Genomic DNA, 16,390 nt, shown 5'->3' with positions numbered 1-16,390 from the left:
AAGAGCTCATTGCTGTTGTGTTTTAGCTTTAATTCAGGTGGGAATCAGTTTATTTCTCACCTCGACTTATCAAGGATACACTTGAGGCAGGAAATGTTTAGTTTAAAGTTCTGAAAAGCATTTCCCTCTTCTTTTTTTAAATATATTTGAAGTTTTCAGTTGATCGGTTACCATGCCAACGGAACCTAAGCATCACTGCTGGTGGTTAAAACGCTTTAAAACGATTGAACAATCAGTTATTTTTGTCATTATGGGAAAAAAAAGGACAGAAATCTTTTGTTGCTGGATGTTAATGTTATAATGATGATAAACTTTATTCATCCAGCAGTAAATAAATGTTACAGAAAGTGTCACGTAGTTTTACAGATTAACCGAAAGATCAAACCAAGTAAAAAGAACTTGAAAACAAACTAATTCTAACGATATGAAATGAAACCAGCTCGTTGGGCAGTTCATCAGTCGTTCAATCGATAAAAGAGAAGCAGAACAATTAGGAAAGCTCTGTGTTGAAAGTATGTTTTAAGAATAGATCCCATGAAAGTGTTTTTCAGGTGTTACAGAACATATGATGAGCTGTCAGTGCCGGTCGGCTCCCTGAGTGTCGGGCCTTCTCACCAGGAAGCTTTTCTTTCCTGCAAAATCAAATTCAAATTTATTTGTGTAGCACATTTCATGTACAAAACAGTCCAAAGTGCTTTACATAAAGTAAAAGCATTGCAGCAGGGAGTGGAAGAAGCATTAAAATACATAAAAAAACATTAAAAAACCAAACTTTTTTAAAATTTATTTAGTCATTTACTATTATTATTATTATTATTATTATTATTATTATTATTATTACTATTATTATTATTATTATTATTATTATTATTATTATTATTATTAGGTAGTAGTAGTATTTTTATTAGAATTTGTATTATTATTGTTGTTGTTAATATACAATCATTGTAAATATTAATAATTTTTTGAGCTACTTGACTAATTTGAATTTCCCCCATTGGGGGATGAATAAAGTATTTTTCTATTCTATAAAGAGAAACAAATAAAATGATTAAAAACAAGCAACAGTCCAGATAAGTTCAAAGATAGCGTGCAGATTTCATGCATAGACACATGAGAACAGAAATGTTTTTAACCTGGATTTAAAAATGTCTACATTTGGTGAAAGTTTAATCTCCACTGGCAGTTTGTTCCAGTTGTTTGCAGCATAACAGCTAAATGCTGCTTCTCCATGTTTAGTCTGGACTCTGGACTGGACCAGCTGACCTGAGTCCTTGGATCTAAGAGCTCTGCTGGCTTTATATTCTCTGAACATATCACAGATTGTAAACCATCAGCAGGCTTTTAAAATCTATTCTGTGACTGACTGGAAGCCAGAGTAAAGATTTTAAAGCTGCTGTGATGTGTTCAGATCTCTTAGTCCGGGTTAAAACTCCAGCAGCAGCGTTCTGGATGAGCTGCAGATGTTTAATGCTCTTTTTGGGAAGTCCAGTTAAAAGAGCACATGTACAGTTTGGAGCTTTTAAAGGAGTCATCACGGCCGGAGTTGGACTTCTTTTGACTTTTGACATGGAGTAAATCTGAAAGTCTGTAGTTGCTTCCAAACTGTGTCGCAGAGCCAGTTTGATAAGATCCAGATCACCCTGCAGGAAATGAGATCCAGCAGCTGGTCTGGTGAGCAGATTTACGGCGATAGACCCGAGCTGCCACGCAGACTAAAGGCCGGCCCACACTGTGATGTAGAAGGCTGATGCAGGAGAGGATCCATAACACAGAGAGTCCTTCATGGGTGCTTTACCCTGTCACATGTCCATACACTGGAAAAAATGCCAAAAATAAGTAAAAAAACAACAAATACAAGACGTTTTTGCTTGAAATAAGCAAAAAAATCTGCCAGTGGAACTAGTGAAAATTGGCTTGTCAAGATTTCTTGAAATAAAATGTGATATTTAGGACTTTTGAGTTAAAAGTGATCTTGAAATTAGCTTAAAAACCTCTTCAAATGAAAAAAAAAGCTTGTTTCATGTGAAATATGACTCAAAACAATTTGTTTTCAAGACTTTTTTCATTTGACAAGATAATCAAGATTTATTGTATTAAAACAAGTCCCTATATCTGGCTGAAATGGTACTTGTTAGGCAGTTGTGTCTGATATCAAGTGTAATGAGATACTCAATGAGACAAATATACTTGGTAAGATTTAGATTTTTTTCCAGTGTAAAGAAAAGAAACTGTAACACAAAGACCGGGTGGAGAGAGGAAAAAGCACTTTTTTTTTTTTTTTAAAGTGTTGAAATAATAATCACTTTTGGCAACCTCACAAGTGTTCTCAGAAATGTTTAAGCTAAACGAAAGCTGCTGTCAGGCTGCCATGTTGATGTTTCCCATGAGGCTGCTTCTCCTCTACGGGACAGAAGGCAAACACGGGCCTTTTAGGGGCTGCTGAATGACCCACCGGCCTTGCTTGTGTGCGCTTCAGGTAATCTGGACAGACACGAGGAGATGGAGAAGCTGGTGGCCGAGTTCCTGGGCGTGGAGTCGGCCATGGCGTTCGGGATGGGCTTCGCAACCAACTCCATGAACATACCGGCGCTCGCTGGCAAGGTCAGAGCGCACGCCACTCACGTCTGCGTGTTGGCTTCCTGTTTATCTTCCTGAACTCTTCTGGGTTTTCTTACTTTGTGACTTACTCGTGCGTATTTGCCAGAGATAAAAACGTTAGCGCAGTGTTTAACCTTCGTCTTGTGTTAAGGTCGGCGCTGACCCGTTTTTAGGTTTTAAATGCATAAAATAACCATATAAATTTGTTTATTGCATCGAGGCTTTATGACTTTGTCAGAAACCTCTATTTCAACAAAATAAAACAAAAAAAATTGTTTTCACTAAATTATAAAATGCTCTAGTTGAAATTAAGACCTTTGTGTTGTTAGGGTCGGTTTCGACCCAGTTATAAAAATAAGATTATAAAGCAATAATTAGAGCCAAAACTGAAATCACAAGTTCACTGTCAGCCAACACACTGACAGCCAGCTCCTCTCCCAATTATGTGAGCTTTAGGGGATTCTCATTTAGCCTTGTTTTAGGGTTACCCTAACCCATTTTTATTTTTTTTTTAATTGAGGGGTATACTGACAAAAACAAGGCCCAGGGGCCCACACCAAAAATATTAAAACCAATATTTTTTATGGATAAAGAAGCCTAACAAGGTAACCAAGAGGTGAGAAACAAATTGGATGATAGATCATTGTTTTTAGTGTATTTTACAACTAAACTAAAACACGGGTCAAAACCGACCCGTTAACATAAGGGATGGTAACAGGGAACTAACACAAGACGAAGGTTAAACCTTGTGCGGTCTTAACATTGTGTTTACTCCCTTTGTCCTATGGGTCAAAAATGACCCGCCCTACCAAAGCCCCAAAATAAAGCAACTTAATTGAATTTTAAATTCAAAATCTATTTTGTATGATGAAACCACCTGTTATTTATCTATTCAACTCAATTAAATACATTTTTTATCATGTATTTTTTGTTACACAATACAAAAAGATCACCAGTTTTCAGGATTCCACTTTTTCTTTTTTTTTTTTTAACCACACACCAGTTTTCTCAGTTTTCTTTTACATAATAAAGGTTTATTATTGCTATTATATAAATGTGAAGTAATTACTTCTGAATTAATTTTATTGAAAGGGAAAAAAACGGTGAACTTTTTTCTGGTGTTTAAATGTTTTTATAATTCACGGGTCAAAAATGACCCATAAGACAATCTTTGTACCCTAGTGGTGTACAGCCCACATGGAAACATAAACAAAAATAAAGTCTGACTTTTTCTAATGATGGGGTCCCTTTAGGAAAAGTCATAAGATTTCAAGTTGGAAAAAGATAGTTTAAGGTATTTTTTCTACAGCTGAACATGGTAGTGGCTCACTTTTGACCCGCAAGACAACAGGAGGGTTAAGGGGGGAGCGGCTCGTACACAAACACGACCTCGTGCTATCACAGGTCACCGGTAGCAACGAGAGCAAAGAGGCACGGAAACAGCCTCCGACATCATATCAGGAGGAAGCAGTTTCTGCCGGCCAAACGAGGCTGAAAGTGGGGGAAACAACAAAGAGCTCGCCGCTGATGGAGTCCGGCGGGTCGGTGCTTCAGCACAGTGCAAACTAACAATGTGAGCCTGACATAATGCAGCTGATAAGAAGCAAAAAACATCCTCAGGGTCGTTTTTTCAAAGCTCCGATCATTGCATGTACCGTAAATTCTGGACTATAGAGCGCACCCTCACATTTCAAAAGGGGATACAAGTGTTGGGGAAGATGATACTTAGATCAATTGATTGTGTTGTTCAGAATTTCAATTGTAGTTCATTTATATGTATTAAATAATAGAATAATCAATATAAATTGACACGAGTAATTCCATAAATTCATTAAAAAAAAAACCGAACATTTCCATTTTCCCCTGGAGCCAAGGTGTGGCAGCTGCCATACCCAATTGACTCCCATGCTTGTATAGGCCGCACCGGATTATAAGCCGCGGGTGTCCACATTGTAATATGAGATATTTACACAGAAAGATGTTACAGTGAGGATTTTTAAATGTTTAATTAAATGCATATGGTAACATAAACAAATACAAACTGCAAATGCTTTTTTTTTTTTTTTTTTTTTTTTTCAAACAGTGCCTGGGACATCGATGGTTTTAACTTAAATACCTATCGGTAACGCACAAATACTGGCGTAAATGCTCTTTTTCCCCAACAGTGCCTGTGATATCAATGGTTTTAACTTAAATATCTATCGGTAACGCACAAATACTGGCGTAAATGCTCTTTTTCCCCAACAGTGCCTGTGATATCGATGGTTTTAACTTAAATATCTATCGGTAACGCACAAATACTGGCGTAAATGCTCTTTTTCCCCAACAGTGCCTGTGATATCAATGGTTTTAACTTAAATACCTATCGGTAACGCACAAATACTGGCGTAAATGCTCTTTTTCCCCAACAGTGCCTGTGATATCGATGGTTTTAACTTAAATATCTATCGGTAACGCACAAATACTGGCGTAAATGCTTTTTTCCCCAACAGTGCCTGTGATATCGATGGTTTTAACTTAAATATCTATCGGTAACGCACAAATACTGGCGTAAATGCTCTTTTCCCCAACAGTGCCTGTGATATCAATGGTTTTAACTTAAATACCTATCGGTAACGCACAAATACGTGGCGTAAATGCTTTTTTTCCCAACGGTGCCTGTGACATAGATGGTTTTAACTTAAATACCTATCGGTAACGCACAAATACTGGCATAAATGCTCTTTTTCCCCAACAGTGCCTGTGATATCGATGGTTTTAACTGAAATACCTATCGGTAACGCACAAATACCGGCGTAAATGCTCTTTTTCCCCAACAGTGCCTGTGATATCGATGGTTTTAACTTAAATACCTATCGGTAACGCACAAATACGTGGCGTAAATGCTTTTTTTCCCAACGGTGCCTGTGACATAGATGGTTTTAACTTAAATACCTATCGGTAACGCACAAATACTAGCGTAAATGCTTTTTTTCCCCCCAACAGGGCCTGTAACATAGACATAGACAACATAAACTGTGTTAAGTCGTCTTAATCTCAACTATCTCAGCTGTCTCAGATGGGTTAAAATGAATCATAAACTATGCATGAATCACTTACTCCCGTTGTCCTCGGTCTGGTGCCCTGCAGGGATGCCTGATTCTGAGCGATGAGCTGAACCATGCTTCTCTGGTCCTGGGAGCCAGACTCTCTGGGTCCACCATCAGAGTCTTCAAGCACAACAGTGAGTCACATGCTGTCTCCTGCTGTCATTTGTGCGTCCGTAGAGTGGATCGATGTGTCCGTCCTCCAGCTTAAGTGCTTTGTTTCTGTTGTTCTCACCATGCAGTGGCTTTGGTTCAGTTCCTCTTTTGTTTCTCAGCGCCTCTTATCATGTAGTTTTCATTACTTTTGTGTCAGATTTGCACTAATATTTGTGTAAAAAATGGTATTTTACATGTGAGCTCACTGTCATACTTATAATGGTTTCTTTATGTTATTAGTATCACTTTTCCCAGTATATTTCAGGCCAAACATTAACTCAGAAAAGCACAAAAAATTATGATTGCACATCACATATAGAGAAAATTTTAGTTTCTTCTCATGGTTAGACACTAAAATACAGACATAAAGTGTCTTATTAAACATGAAACACATGATTAAGTAGTTGGAGACTAAGTTGTTTAAATAACTAATTGTTATATATTAGCAGAGGTGGGTAGAGCAGCCAAAAATTGTACTCAAGTAAAAGTACCGTTACTTCAGAATAATATGACTCAAGTAAAAGTAAAAAGTATTCATCCAAATAATTACTTGAGTAAGAGTAAAAAAAAAGTGCTCGGTGAAAAAACTACTCAAGTACTGAGTAACTGTTGAGTAACGTCTGATTTATTTGTTAACACAAGCATTCAATCAGACAAAAATACTAAATAATCATCTTTAGGCCAATTAGAGTTCATCCAATTGTTCATCAAAAAAATTAAAATTAATTAATTAATTACAAAATAGCTTAAATTAAAAATAATCCAGGTAAATTAGAGTACTTCAATGAAAAATAAAAGAGAATGTTTAAAACATATGTAACCCATATGTAACCTAAAGAACAAACATTCACCTATCCATGGGGGAAAAAACGAGTTTAGGAAACTTAGCGCTACATGTTTCCTCAAGTTAGATGTTGAGTTTCTGCTGAAATGTGCGTTTGTTTTGGTTGCCACAGAAGACACTTAATGTAGCTGCTGTTTCTCACTCTTTGTAAGGTAAACATGCTTTCAGTATGAGGCCTCGTCTGCGTCTTCATTTCCCACCGTTGGTTCTGACATTTTTCATCTGTTTCTTTCTTTGTTTGCTACGACTGCTAATGCTAAAGCTAACCCGTCCCGCGGCTAAGATTGAGTATGGTCACGTGACCAGACTGCACGGCTGCGTCTGATTGGTGGAACACAGTCAGGTGGTAGAGCCTTTGGAGGAAGTCTCTCTCTCTGTCAGAATAAAACATTAAAATGAGGCGTACGCGGGGGATAAAAATAATGAGGCGTAGAATACCAAAGAGGTAAGAAGAAAAGTAACCAGCTCATTGTAGCCTAATGTAGCGGAGTAAGAGGACAGTTTCTGCTGCACACATCTACTCAAGTAAAAGTAAAAAGTATAGAGATTTAAAACTACTCCTAGAAGTATAATTTTTTTCAAAAACTTACTCAAGTAAATGTAACTCGTTACTACCCACCTCTGTATATTAGCGACCGGTGTAACAAGCTGCTACTCGACTCTCCAGATAACCTGGTTGGTTATCAGTTCTACATTTATTTGAATATCCATCTGCTTCAGCCTTTATAGGATAGTATAATGTAAGGGTTTTATAATGAGTTTAGTCATCGAAAGTAGGTTTATGCTTAATACTAATTAGTTCCACCTATGTTATTAGCAGCTAATGGTTAGCATCCTTGTGGTGTTTAGCCATTAGCTTCCAGCTAACTATTCAAACACTTCAGATTCCTTCCTGTTTTCTGATAACTGAGGTCAGTTAGATTCTTTAATCGATGGTGGCTGATGGGCTGAGAACACACTGAAGTAACTGTTCACAATTTTTTGGGGGTATGTTGAAGCTACAGCCCAAAACGACTGACCTGGTAGCTAAAGGTCGGGCCGTTTAGGCCCAAAGAAAGTCGCTTCAGGGGACTGGAAAGTAGTTAAATCTCAGCGACGCGGTAGCTGATTTAGTGCTAAAATGCTTTACGTTCTCTTACTTTGAGTGTCGCTCTCTGTCAGACATGCAGAGCCTCGAAAAACTGCTGAGAGAAGCCATCGTTCATGGCCAGCCCAGGACTCACAGACCGTGGAAGAAGATTCTGATAGTGGTGGAGGGCATTTACAGGTATCTACTGTGGTCGGCAGTTGTCCCAGATTAGCTAAAAAATAAGCGAAGAAATAGGAAGCATCACTGAAACAGTGGTTTGATTATTTAAGTTGGTATTACAGGTCATTGAGCAAGTTATTTGGCTACATGAATGAGTACATTGTAACATCTGTAACATCTCCCCCTTCCCCCGCAGCATGGAGGGCAGCATAGTGCGGCTGCCGGAGGTCATCGCCCTGAAGAAGCGCTACCGGGCCTACCTTTACTTGGACGAGGCCCACAGCATAGGCGCCCTGGGTCGAAGGGGAAGAGGCGTGGTGGATTATTTTGGCCTCGACCCGTGTGATGTGGACGTTATGATGGGCACCTTTACCAAGAGCTTCGGAGCTGCGGGGGGATACATCGCAGGGAAAAGGGTGAGGATGCAGTTTGAGGGCTGGAGATTAACTTTATAAGCACTGAATTGGAGTTGGAATGTAAAGACAGTGAATAAATGCACTTTGTGCTCAATGTGAAGGTCTGTTACCTTTATCATCATCACAGTGTTTTTTGTTTTTAAAAATTAAATTCAGGATATTTAAACTAGGGATGCACCGATCCGATATTTGTATCCATACTGATATTGAAGAACATTCTAGATCGGGTATCGGTGACAACGGGCCGATCTACTCAGTCTAATTCTATGCCAACCAAGCTAGTGAAGCTATTGGGTTTTTTTTAGGGCTGGGCGAGTTAACTCGTTATTATCGCGTTAACTCATTAATTATTTAACAGCGTCACATATTTTATGGCGCATTAGCGTAGGTTTTATAATTTATTTTATTTTGTAAAAGTCTGTTGCTCACAGGCTTTTATTTTGTAAAAGTCTGCTGCTGTCTGCTGTGGAACCAGAAAAGAAAGTAATCGGCGAATCCACCAAACATGGAGAAGGGTACGGAACTTTTACTCGGCCATTTTCATTTTAAAGTTCTTCCAGACGGCGGAGTCGACAGAACCAAAGTCATCTGTAAACACTGCCAAGTTGAATTGTCTTCTCAGCGTAGTAGTTCCAGTCTAAAATATCACTTAAAGGCAAAACACACAACTGATAGCAGCAAGTCATTCAAGGAAACAGACAGTGGAGCGAGGCTTCTACATAAAAACTACAGAAAGATGCTGATGTTAAAAGTGTGTTTGCACAACAAATGTTATGGCACTTTCATTCATATGGCAGCACATTTAAAATAAAGCTAAATGCTAAAAGCTATACACTACTTTTGGATTCATTTTTGGATTTTGCGTACAAATGCGATTAATCGGGATTAATCAGGGACATCATGTGATTAATTAGATTAAACATTTTAATCGTTGCCCAGCCCTAGTTTTTAATCTCAATTTCAGCTCCTTTATTATTTAATATTTATTTAGTTTTACATTGGATTTTGAATCCCTAATCGCACCAACTGAACCAGTTACACTTGTTATATTTTTGTGGTTAAGATTGTTTTACTGGTGCACATTTATTAAATAGATAAGTAATTCAGTACATTTATATTTGTTTTTTTTTTAAAATAGGACAGAAATGTTTAAGTCAAATGTTGCCTTGCACCAAAGAATGATCCCAGTCTTTTCCACACAATGAAACTGTTTTTCTGTATCGGGATCAGCCGATACTAAACCTCAGATATCGGTATCGGAGGTGAAAAAAATGCGGATCGGTTCAGCTGCCCAGGCTTGTTCCGTCATTTCAGTGCTTTAAAAGGGATAGTTCGCCTCTTTTGACATGAAGCTGTGTGACATCCCATATCAGCAGCATCATTTCTGAACATCTTCTTACCCCCTGCTGCGTCCTGTGAGCAGAGTTCCAGCCTCGTTTTGGTGTTGATGAAGGTAGTCCGGCTAGTTGGCTGGGGTTTAAAAAATAAAGCGTTTTGCTTCTCAAAACATTATGCGTTCAAAATCGTTCATTCAGAGAAAGTCAGACCTCACAATCGCTTGGCCCTATTTTCTCTCCATTCGTATCACTGCGTGCTGTGTAGACTGTGCAGACCGAAGTGCAGCAAACAGCGTAACAGGCGCGGCTGTCGGCTGTCGGCAGCAGGAAGTGATACGAAGGGAGAGAAAATAGGGCCAAGCGATTGTGAGGTCTGACTTTTTCCTGGAGAACGATTTTGTGATGCAAATGTATTACTCTGTTGAACATATTGTTTTGAGAAGCAAAACGCTTTATTTTTTAAACCCCAGCCAACTAGCCGGACTACCTTCATCAACACCAAAACGAGGCTGGAACTCTGCTCACATTCCTGGCGTATTAAAACATCTAAATTCTGACTTGAAGAAGAGTCGAGCTGCTGAGGTTCTTAAACCAAACAAACGAGCCTGAGAAAGTTAGCCAGAAATCTTTACTGTGACAGTGCCAACAGGTTATGCGATTTAGCTTTCTGCACAGTGTTGATGCCTTTAAAACCGTGTAAAAACAGCCATTTTATTGATGGCATTTCTTTTCTTTTTTTTAAAATGTCTTTATTAATCTTCCTTTTTCAACATAAACAAACACATTAAAGCGGCACTATGCAACTTTCAGTAATACGGGGTTTGTTTACCATGCAATACACACCCCAAAGCTGTAGGGGGAGCTCCGTAGAAAATAAGGCGACAGTCTAGCCATATTATATATTACTACTCTAGAAGCTAACCACATTCAATTTAGCCGTCGACAGCTAATGGAGAGAGGTGTGTCTTATCAGGCTCCCTGGTTCGGCTCAGAGCCCTTCAGACCTGCCGTGAAGCAGTAGTTCTCGGTTCTCGTGTGTCGCGAGACTTCCAGAGGTAAACAAAGCACGCGGCGCCACAGGCAAAGTTGCAAGCGCTGGTTTTCATCAGAACGGGTCAGCCAAGCTATCTGATGATTGCCAAGCAATTTTATGACCATGAAAAAGTTGCATAGTGCCGCTTTAAACTCACACCTTTAGCAGGAAGGCCTAATATAAGAGACAGTGGGTCCATCCCCAACTTTAATCCCAGTATCTTTTCAATTTCTGTTAAGACATTAGACCAATATTTCTGCATCTTATGGCAGGACCAAAGACAAAGAGTTAAAGTGCCAATTTCTGTTTTACATTTAAGACACATTGGAGACAAACTAGGATTGAATTTATGTCTGCGATTAGGGGGATATATGCATCCTGTCTCTCATGATTTCATCTAAATGTAATGCCTGAGAAGGCATTCATTTAACCTTAACCGTTACTAACAGCTAATAGGTTCAGATTCACCAACGTTAGTCCGGATCGAAAACGCGACATTCATTCATTGTTATTGCATGTTGGTAGTATTTCCTCCCTTTGGTGAAATATTCACTTTGCAAAGTTGCCCTGTTGTCGTCTTTTTTAAGGATGTGTAATCAAACTTTCGAGCGTTTGTACCGCTTGGGCGCCATGTTTACTGTTGGCTGCTGGCTGCGCCGGACTCGCCACGCAACGCTGCGCGGTGACATCATTCGCGCCCACTGGAATCGATAAGGGAATCGTTTGCAAAGTTGCCAAACGATTCCAAGGAATTGAAACACTGAAAACCGGTTCTCAACAAGAACCGGTTTTCGATTCCCATCCCTAATCGTATGCTAACGGATGATTGGGAGCGCGTGGCCTGTGAAGTGACCTCTCCTGTGTCTGTGCTTGGTTTAGGAGCTCATAGAGTACCTGCGCTCCCACTCCCACAGCGCCGTTTACGCCACCTCCATGTCTCCTCCTGTGGTGGAGCAAATCTTCACTTCTATGAAGTGCATTATGGGAGCGGACGGAACGACAATAGGTAAGAATAGATTTAGATAACTTCATTATTATATACAACTTTTGCATGAGACGTCTTGTATAATGGCCCAAATTTAACCCAATGCTGTGTGGGTTGGTGTGTAGGAGTTGTTGGGAGCTTTAATCAGTGGGATAACTCTGCCTTTCCAAGTGTTTTTAATTAAAAGGTTCATTCTAAACTGACAGAAACATAATTGGTTATTATTCACAGTAATTACACACTGATGAAGCCAGTCTATTGATGCTATATTCAACAAGATATAAGAGGAGTCTGTGGCCACATCTCATTCACAGTCAGTTTATTTCTGCACTGATCGGTCATAACTTTACGACCGCTCGTCTGATATTGACTCAACTGTCCTCATGGCGCCGGATGAGCTCCATGTCCTGGAGTGTCTGGAAACGGGCAGAGGTGGGTAGAGCAGCCAAAAAATGTACTCAAGTAAAAGTAAAAAATAATTACTTGAGTAAGAGTAAAAAAGTGCTCGGTGAAAAAACTACTTAAGTACTGAGTAACTGTTGAGTAACGTCTGATTTATTTGTTAACACAAGCATTCAATCAGACAGACAAAAATACTAAATAATCATCTTTAGGCAAATTAGAGTTCATCCAATTGATAAAAATAAATTAAAATGATTTAATTAATTACAAAATAGCTTAAATTAAAATAATCCAGGTCTTCAATAAAAAATAAAAGAGACTTAGGAAATGTTTAAAACATATGTAACCTAAAAAACAAACATTCACCTATCCATGGGGGAAAAAAGCGAGTTCAGGAAACTTAGCGCTACATGTTTCCTCAAGTTAGATGTTGAGTTTCTGCTGAAATGTGCGTTTGTTTTGGTTGACACAGAAGACACATAATGTAGCTGCTGTTTCTCACTCTTTGTAAGGTAAACATGCTTTCAGTATGAGGCCTCGTCTGCGTCTTCATTTCCCACCGTTGGTTCTGACGTTTTTCATCTGTTTCTTTCTTTGTTTGCTACGACTGCTAATGCTAAAGCTAACCCGTCCCGCCGCTGAGATTGAGTATGGTCACGTGACCAGACTGCACGGCTGCGTCTGATTGGTGGAACACAGTCAGGTGGTAGAGCCTTTGGCGGAAGTCTCTCTCTCTGTCAGAATAAAACATTAAAATGAGGCGTACGCGGGGGATAAAAATAATGAGGCGTAGAATACCAAAGAGGTAAGAAGAAAAGTAACCAGCTCATTGTAGCCTAATGTAGCGGAGTAAGAGGACAGTTTCTGCTGCACACATCTACTCAAGTAAAAGTTAAAAGTATAGAGATTTAAAACTACTCCTAGAAGTACAATTACTTTCAAAAACATACTCAAGTAAATGTAACTCGTTACTACCCACCTGTGGTAACGGGACGTTGGTAGCAGGTTTCTTTGGGCCCTGAGGGTCGTAGGACGGGCTCTTTGGAGGTCAGGCTTGCTTTCCGCTGATCCAGAACCACTCGGACTGAAATCTGTGGAGTTTGGAGGCAGGATGAACACCTCAGACTCTTTGTTGTGTTCAAACAGAGGAGCTCATCATGGAGCCGGGTGGGTTTTTGTGTTGTTTCCACAAACAAAACACCCAGTAAAACACCCTTTCACAGCCTGAAACTGACTAACAGACTTAACAATCTGAAATCTGCACGATATCTTGGACTGTTGCTTGTTTTTAAATTCATTTAAATTATTTTATTTGTTTCTCTTTTATTATTTTATGTATTTTAAATGCTTCTTACACGCCCTGCTGCAATGATTTTATTTTATGTGAAGCACTTTGAATTGTTTGTACATGAAATGTGCTACAGAAATAAGTTTGATTTGATAAAAACGATTCTACAGAAGAGCTTAGAGGCTAAGAAACGTTCCTTTGCAGAGCTGAGGCCGTTGTTTCTCGGTGTTTTTGACATTCTTAACATATCGGCGTGCGTTTGGCCTGCAGGACTTTATTTTCTCCCTGAAACAGCTGCTGTAACTCTCATTATCAGGCACCAGAGGTCAGTACAAACTGCTAAAAATGTCTCTTATTCAACCAGATTCTTTTATAATGGCGAGTTTTAAATGAGTTCTGCGTGTTCAAAAGAACATCAGTGAGTTCTCTATGATCACTGCGGTGAATTAACCTCGTCCTAATTCGATAGTTTTGCATTTTTTCTGAATTATTCTTTTGATTCTTCCCCTCGGCTCCATCTCCTGCCCTGACCTTTAAAGGATAAGACCGGTTTTTTTGACATTGGGCCCTTGATTTCACATTATAACATGATGTTCTACTCACCCCTGCTTGTTGTTGGTCATTTGGAGCTGTTCCGAAGATATTCGCGAGGCGTCTGGCTGCTCTCTTGAGATATTCGTCCATGAAACGGTTTCCTATGGGCAAGCTTATACAGGCACAAACTATGCTGTTTATAATTTATTAATTACTCTACACTAGCACTGATAACGTGGAGGTGCGTCGCTTACTTAAAAAATCCGGGTTACTAATTTTAAATTTTAGCCGAATGAATAAATAGGCAGCAGGTCTGTGGGCTGCCTGTGGTAGTAGCACGAGGAGGACGTCAGTAACACCCACTTTACGACAAAAAAAAAAAAAAATTACAATAACCCGTTTTTTTTTAAGTAAGCGACGCACCTCCACGTTATCAGTGCTAGTGTAGAGTAATTAATAAATTATAAACAGGATAGTTTGTGCCTGTATAAGCTTGCCCATAGGAAACCGTTTCATGGCCGAATATCTCAAGAGAGCAGCCAGACGCCTCTCGAATATCTTCGGAACAGCTCCAAATGACCAACAACAAGCAGGGGTGAGTAGAACATCATGTTATAATGTGAAATCAAGGGCCCAATGTCAAAAAACCGGTCTTATCCTTTAAGCATCGTGCACATATGTGAGCAGGGCCTCCGTCTGCGTGTCGCAGCTCTTTGTGTGGAGGCGAACCTGAAGTTGTGAGCGCACTGAGGGTTTGTTGTACTGCGTTTGATGTCGGTGCTGCATTTCAAAGAGCCCAGCGGAGCTCACGACGTCCTCTGGGAGAAGAAAATCGCATTACATCAGAGAAGCTACAAACTTAATCTCCCCAAGGTGCCCCGCTTGCTCTCAGACGTTTTCTCTCACTCATCTCGTGCAATGCGGTTGTTATCGGCTGCTTGTCAGCCTTCCTCTTTCCTCTCCTCAAAGAATCATCAGCCGTCTTCTCAGCCACCCAGAAAGATGAGATTTGGGGGAAGAATGAAGCCCATGTGGCATTTTATTCAGGCTCTTTCACCTGCAAAGAGGTGTGAAGGGTGTAATCTACAGTTGTGTAAATATCTGCGGCTTGTTCGTGAATAACACATCAGCAGGCGGTGAAAGCTCTGCGACTTGTTCAGAATTAAAGTGCTGACAGTACGAGAATGATACAATTTAACTGGATAATGCGAACATATATCTCTCCTGTACAATTAAATAAATGTGATCTAATATACTTATACTCATTCAATTTGTTTTCTCAAAACAATTTGTTTTCAAGACTTTTTCATTTAACAAGATATTCCAGATGTATTGTCTTCAAACAAGTCCCTATATCTGGCTGAAATGGTACTTGTTAGGCAGTTGTGTCTTATATTAAGTGTAATGAGATATTTTGACTAGAAATGAGACAAATATACTTTTGATTTTTTTTTTGCACACTGGAAAAAATCTAAATCTTACCAAGTATATTTGTCTCATTGAGTATCTCATTACACTTAATATAAGACACAACTGCCTAACAAGCACCATTTCAGCCAGATATAGGGACTTGTTTGAAGACAATACAGCTGGAATATCTTGTTAAGTGAAAAAGTCTTGAAAACAAATTGTTTTGAGTCATATTTCACATGAAACAAGCCTTTTTTTTTCCATTTGAAGAGGTTTTTAAGCTAATTTCAAGATCACTTTTATCTCAAAAGTCCTAAATATCACATCTTATTTCAAGAAATCTCTACAAGCCGATTTTCACTAGTTCCATAGGCAGATTTATTTTGCTATTTCAAGCAAAAACGTCTTTTATTTGTTGTTTTTCTTACTTATATTTGGAGGGGCATTTTTTCCAGTGCATTATAATCACTGTTTATGGAAATGTGAAGAGATTCACACATTTTGGAGCTCAGTGTTAAAGTATATCTCTCAGATATACCTTATTTTAGGCATTTATCCAGATGACTGTTCTTTAGCTTGTAAGGAAAGAAAAATGGTTTCCTACCTTTGTTTACTGCAGGCTAAACGCTGTATTGCATTATGCTGGAAGAATGTTGGTTTCCCCTCTTTTACCCGCCGGTTAAATAACTTAACATCGAGTTTGGCTCTTGAGAAACTGACCTATATTGTTAGAAAGAGGGCTTCTGACTTCTATGATATTTGGAGGATATTTCTGGAACTGTTGAGGGAGGGAGAATGAGATAATGAAAATTATTTCATTTGTTGTTGGGAGTACAAGATGTAACCTACATTTTGAATACTTTTTTTATTTATTATTATTATTTTTTTATTTATGTATGTGTTCATTTCCTTATTTATTTTTTATTATTTTCATTATTTCATATTCATTGCACAGTAATTTGCTGTCTAATTACTGCGGTTTATTGTATCTTTTTTAACCCTCATACCTGATTTTAAAACACAACTTAATTTCTGAAAAGGGACATTTT

The 16,390-nt window shown here is 38.9% G+C and overlaps 1 protein-coding gene across 1 annotated transcript in view; it reads left to right on the top strand.

Annotated features, from left to right (window-relative positions):
• The window catches only part of LOC142365809 (serine palmitoyltransferase 2-like), a 50,277-nt gene that overhangs the window by 16,206 nt on the left and 17,681 nt on the right, over positions 1 to 16,390 (top strand). Inside the window, exons 5-9 of the mRNA XM_075447537.1 lie at positions 2,480 to 2,604; positions 5,731 to 5,824; positions 7,849 to 7,954; positions 8,133 to 8,352; positions 11,602 to 11,728. Coding sequence (XP_075303652.1) covers positions 2,480 to 2,604; positions 5,731 to 5,824; positions 7,849 to 7,954; positions 8,133 to 8,352; positions 11,602 to 11,728 — 672 coding nt within the window. The remainder of the gene's footprint in view (positions 1 to 2,479; positions 2,605 to 5,730; positions 5,825 to 7,848; positions 7,955 to 8,132; positions 8,353 to 11,601; positions 11,729 to 16,390) is intronic.

This window comes from Odontesthes bonariensis, chromosome 17 (genome assembly GCF_027942865.1).
Source record: "Odontesthes bonariensis isolate fOdoBon6 chromosome 17, fOdoBon6.hap1, whole genome shotgun sequence".
Classification (NCBI taxonomy): Eukaryota; Metazoa; Chordata; class Actinopteri; order Atheriniformes; family Atherinopsidae; genus Odontesthes; species Odontesthes bonariensis.
Note: the sequence above shows the minus strand (reverse complement) of the source record. Positions and strands in the feature narration are given on the sequence as shown.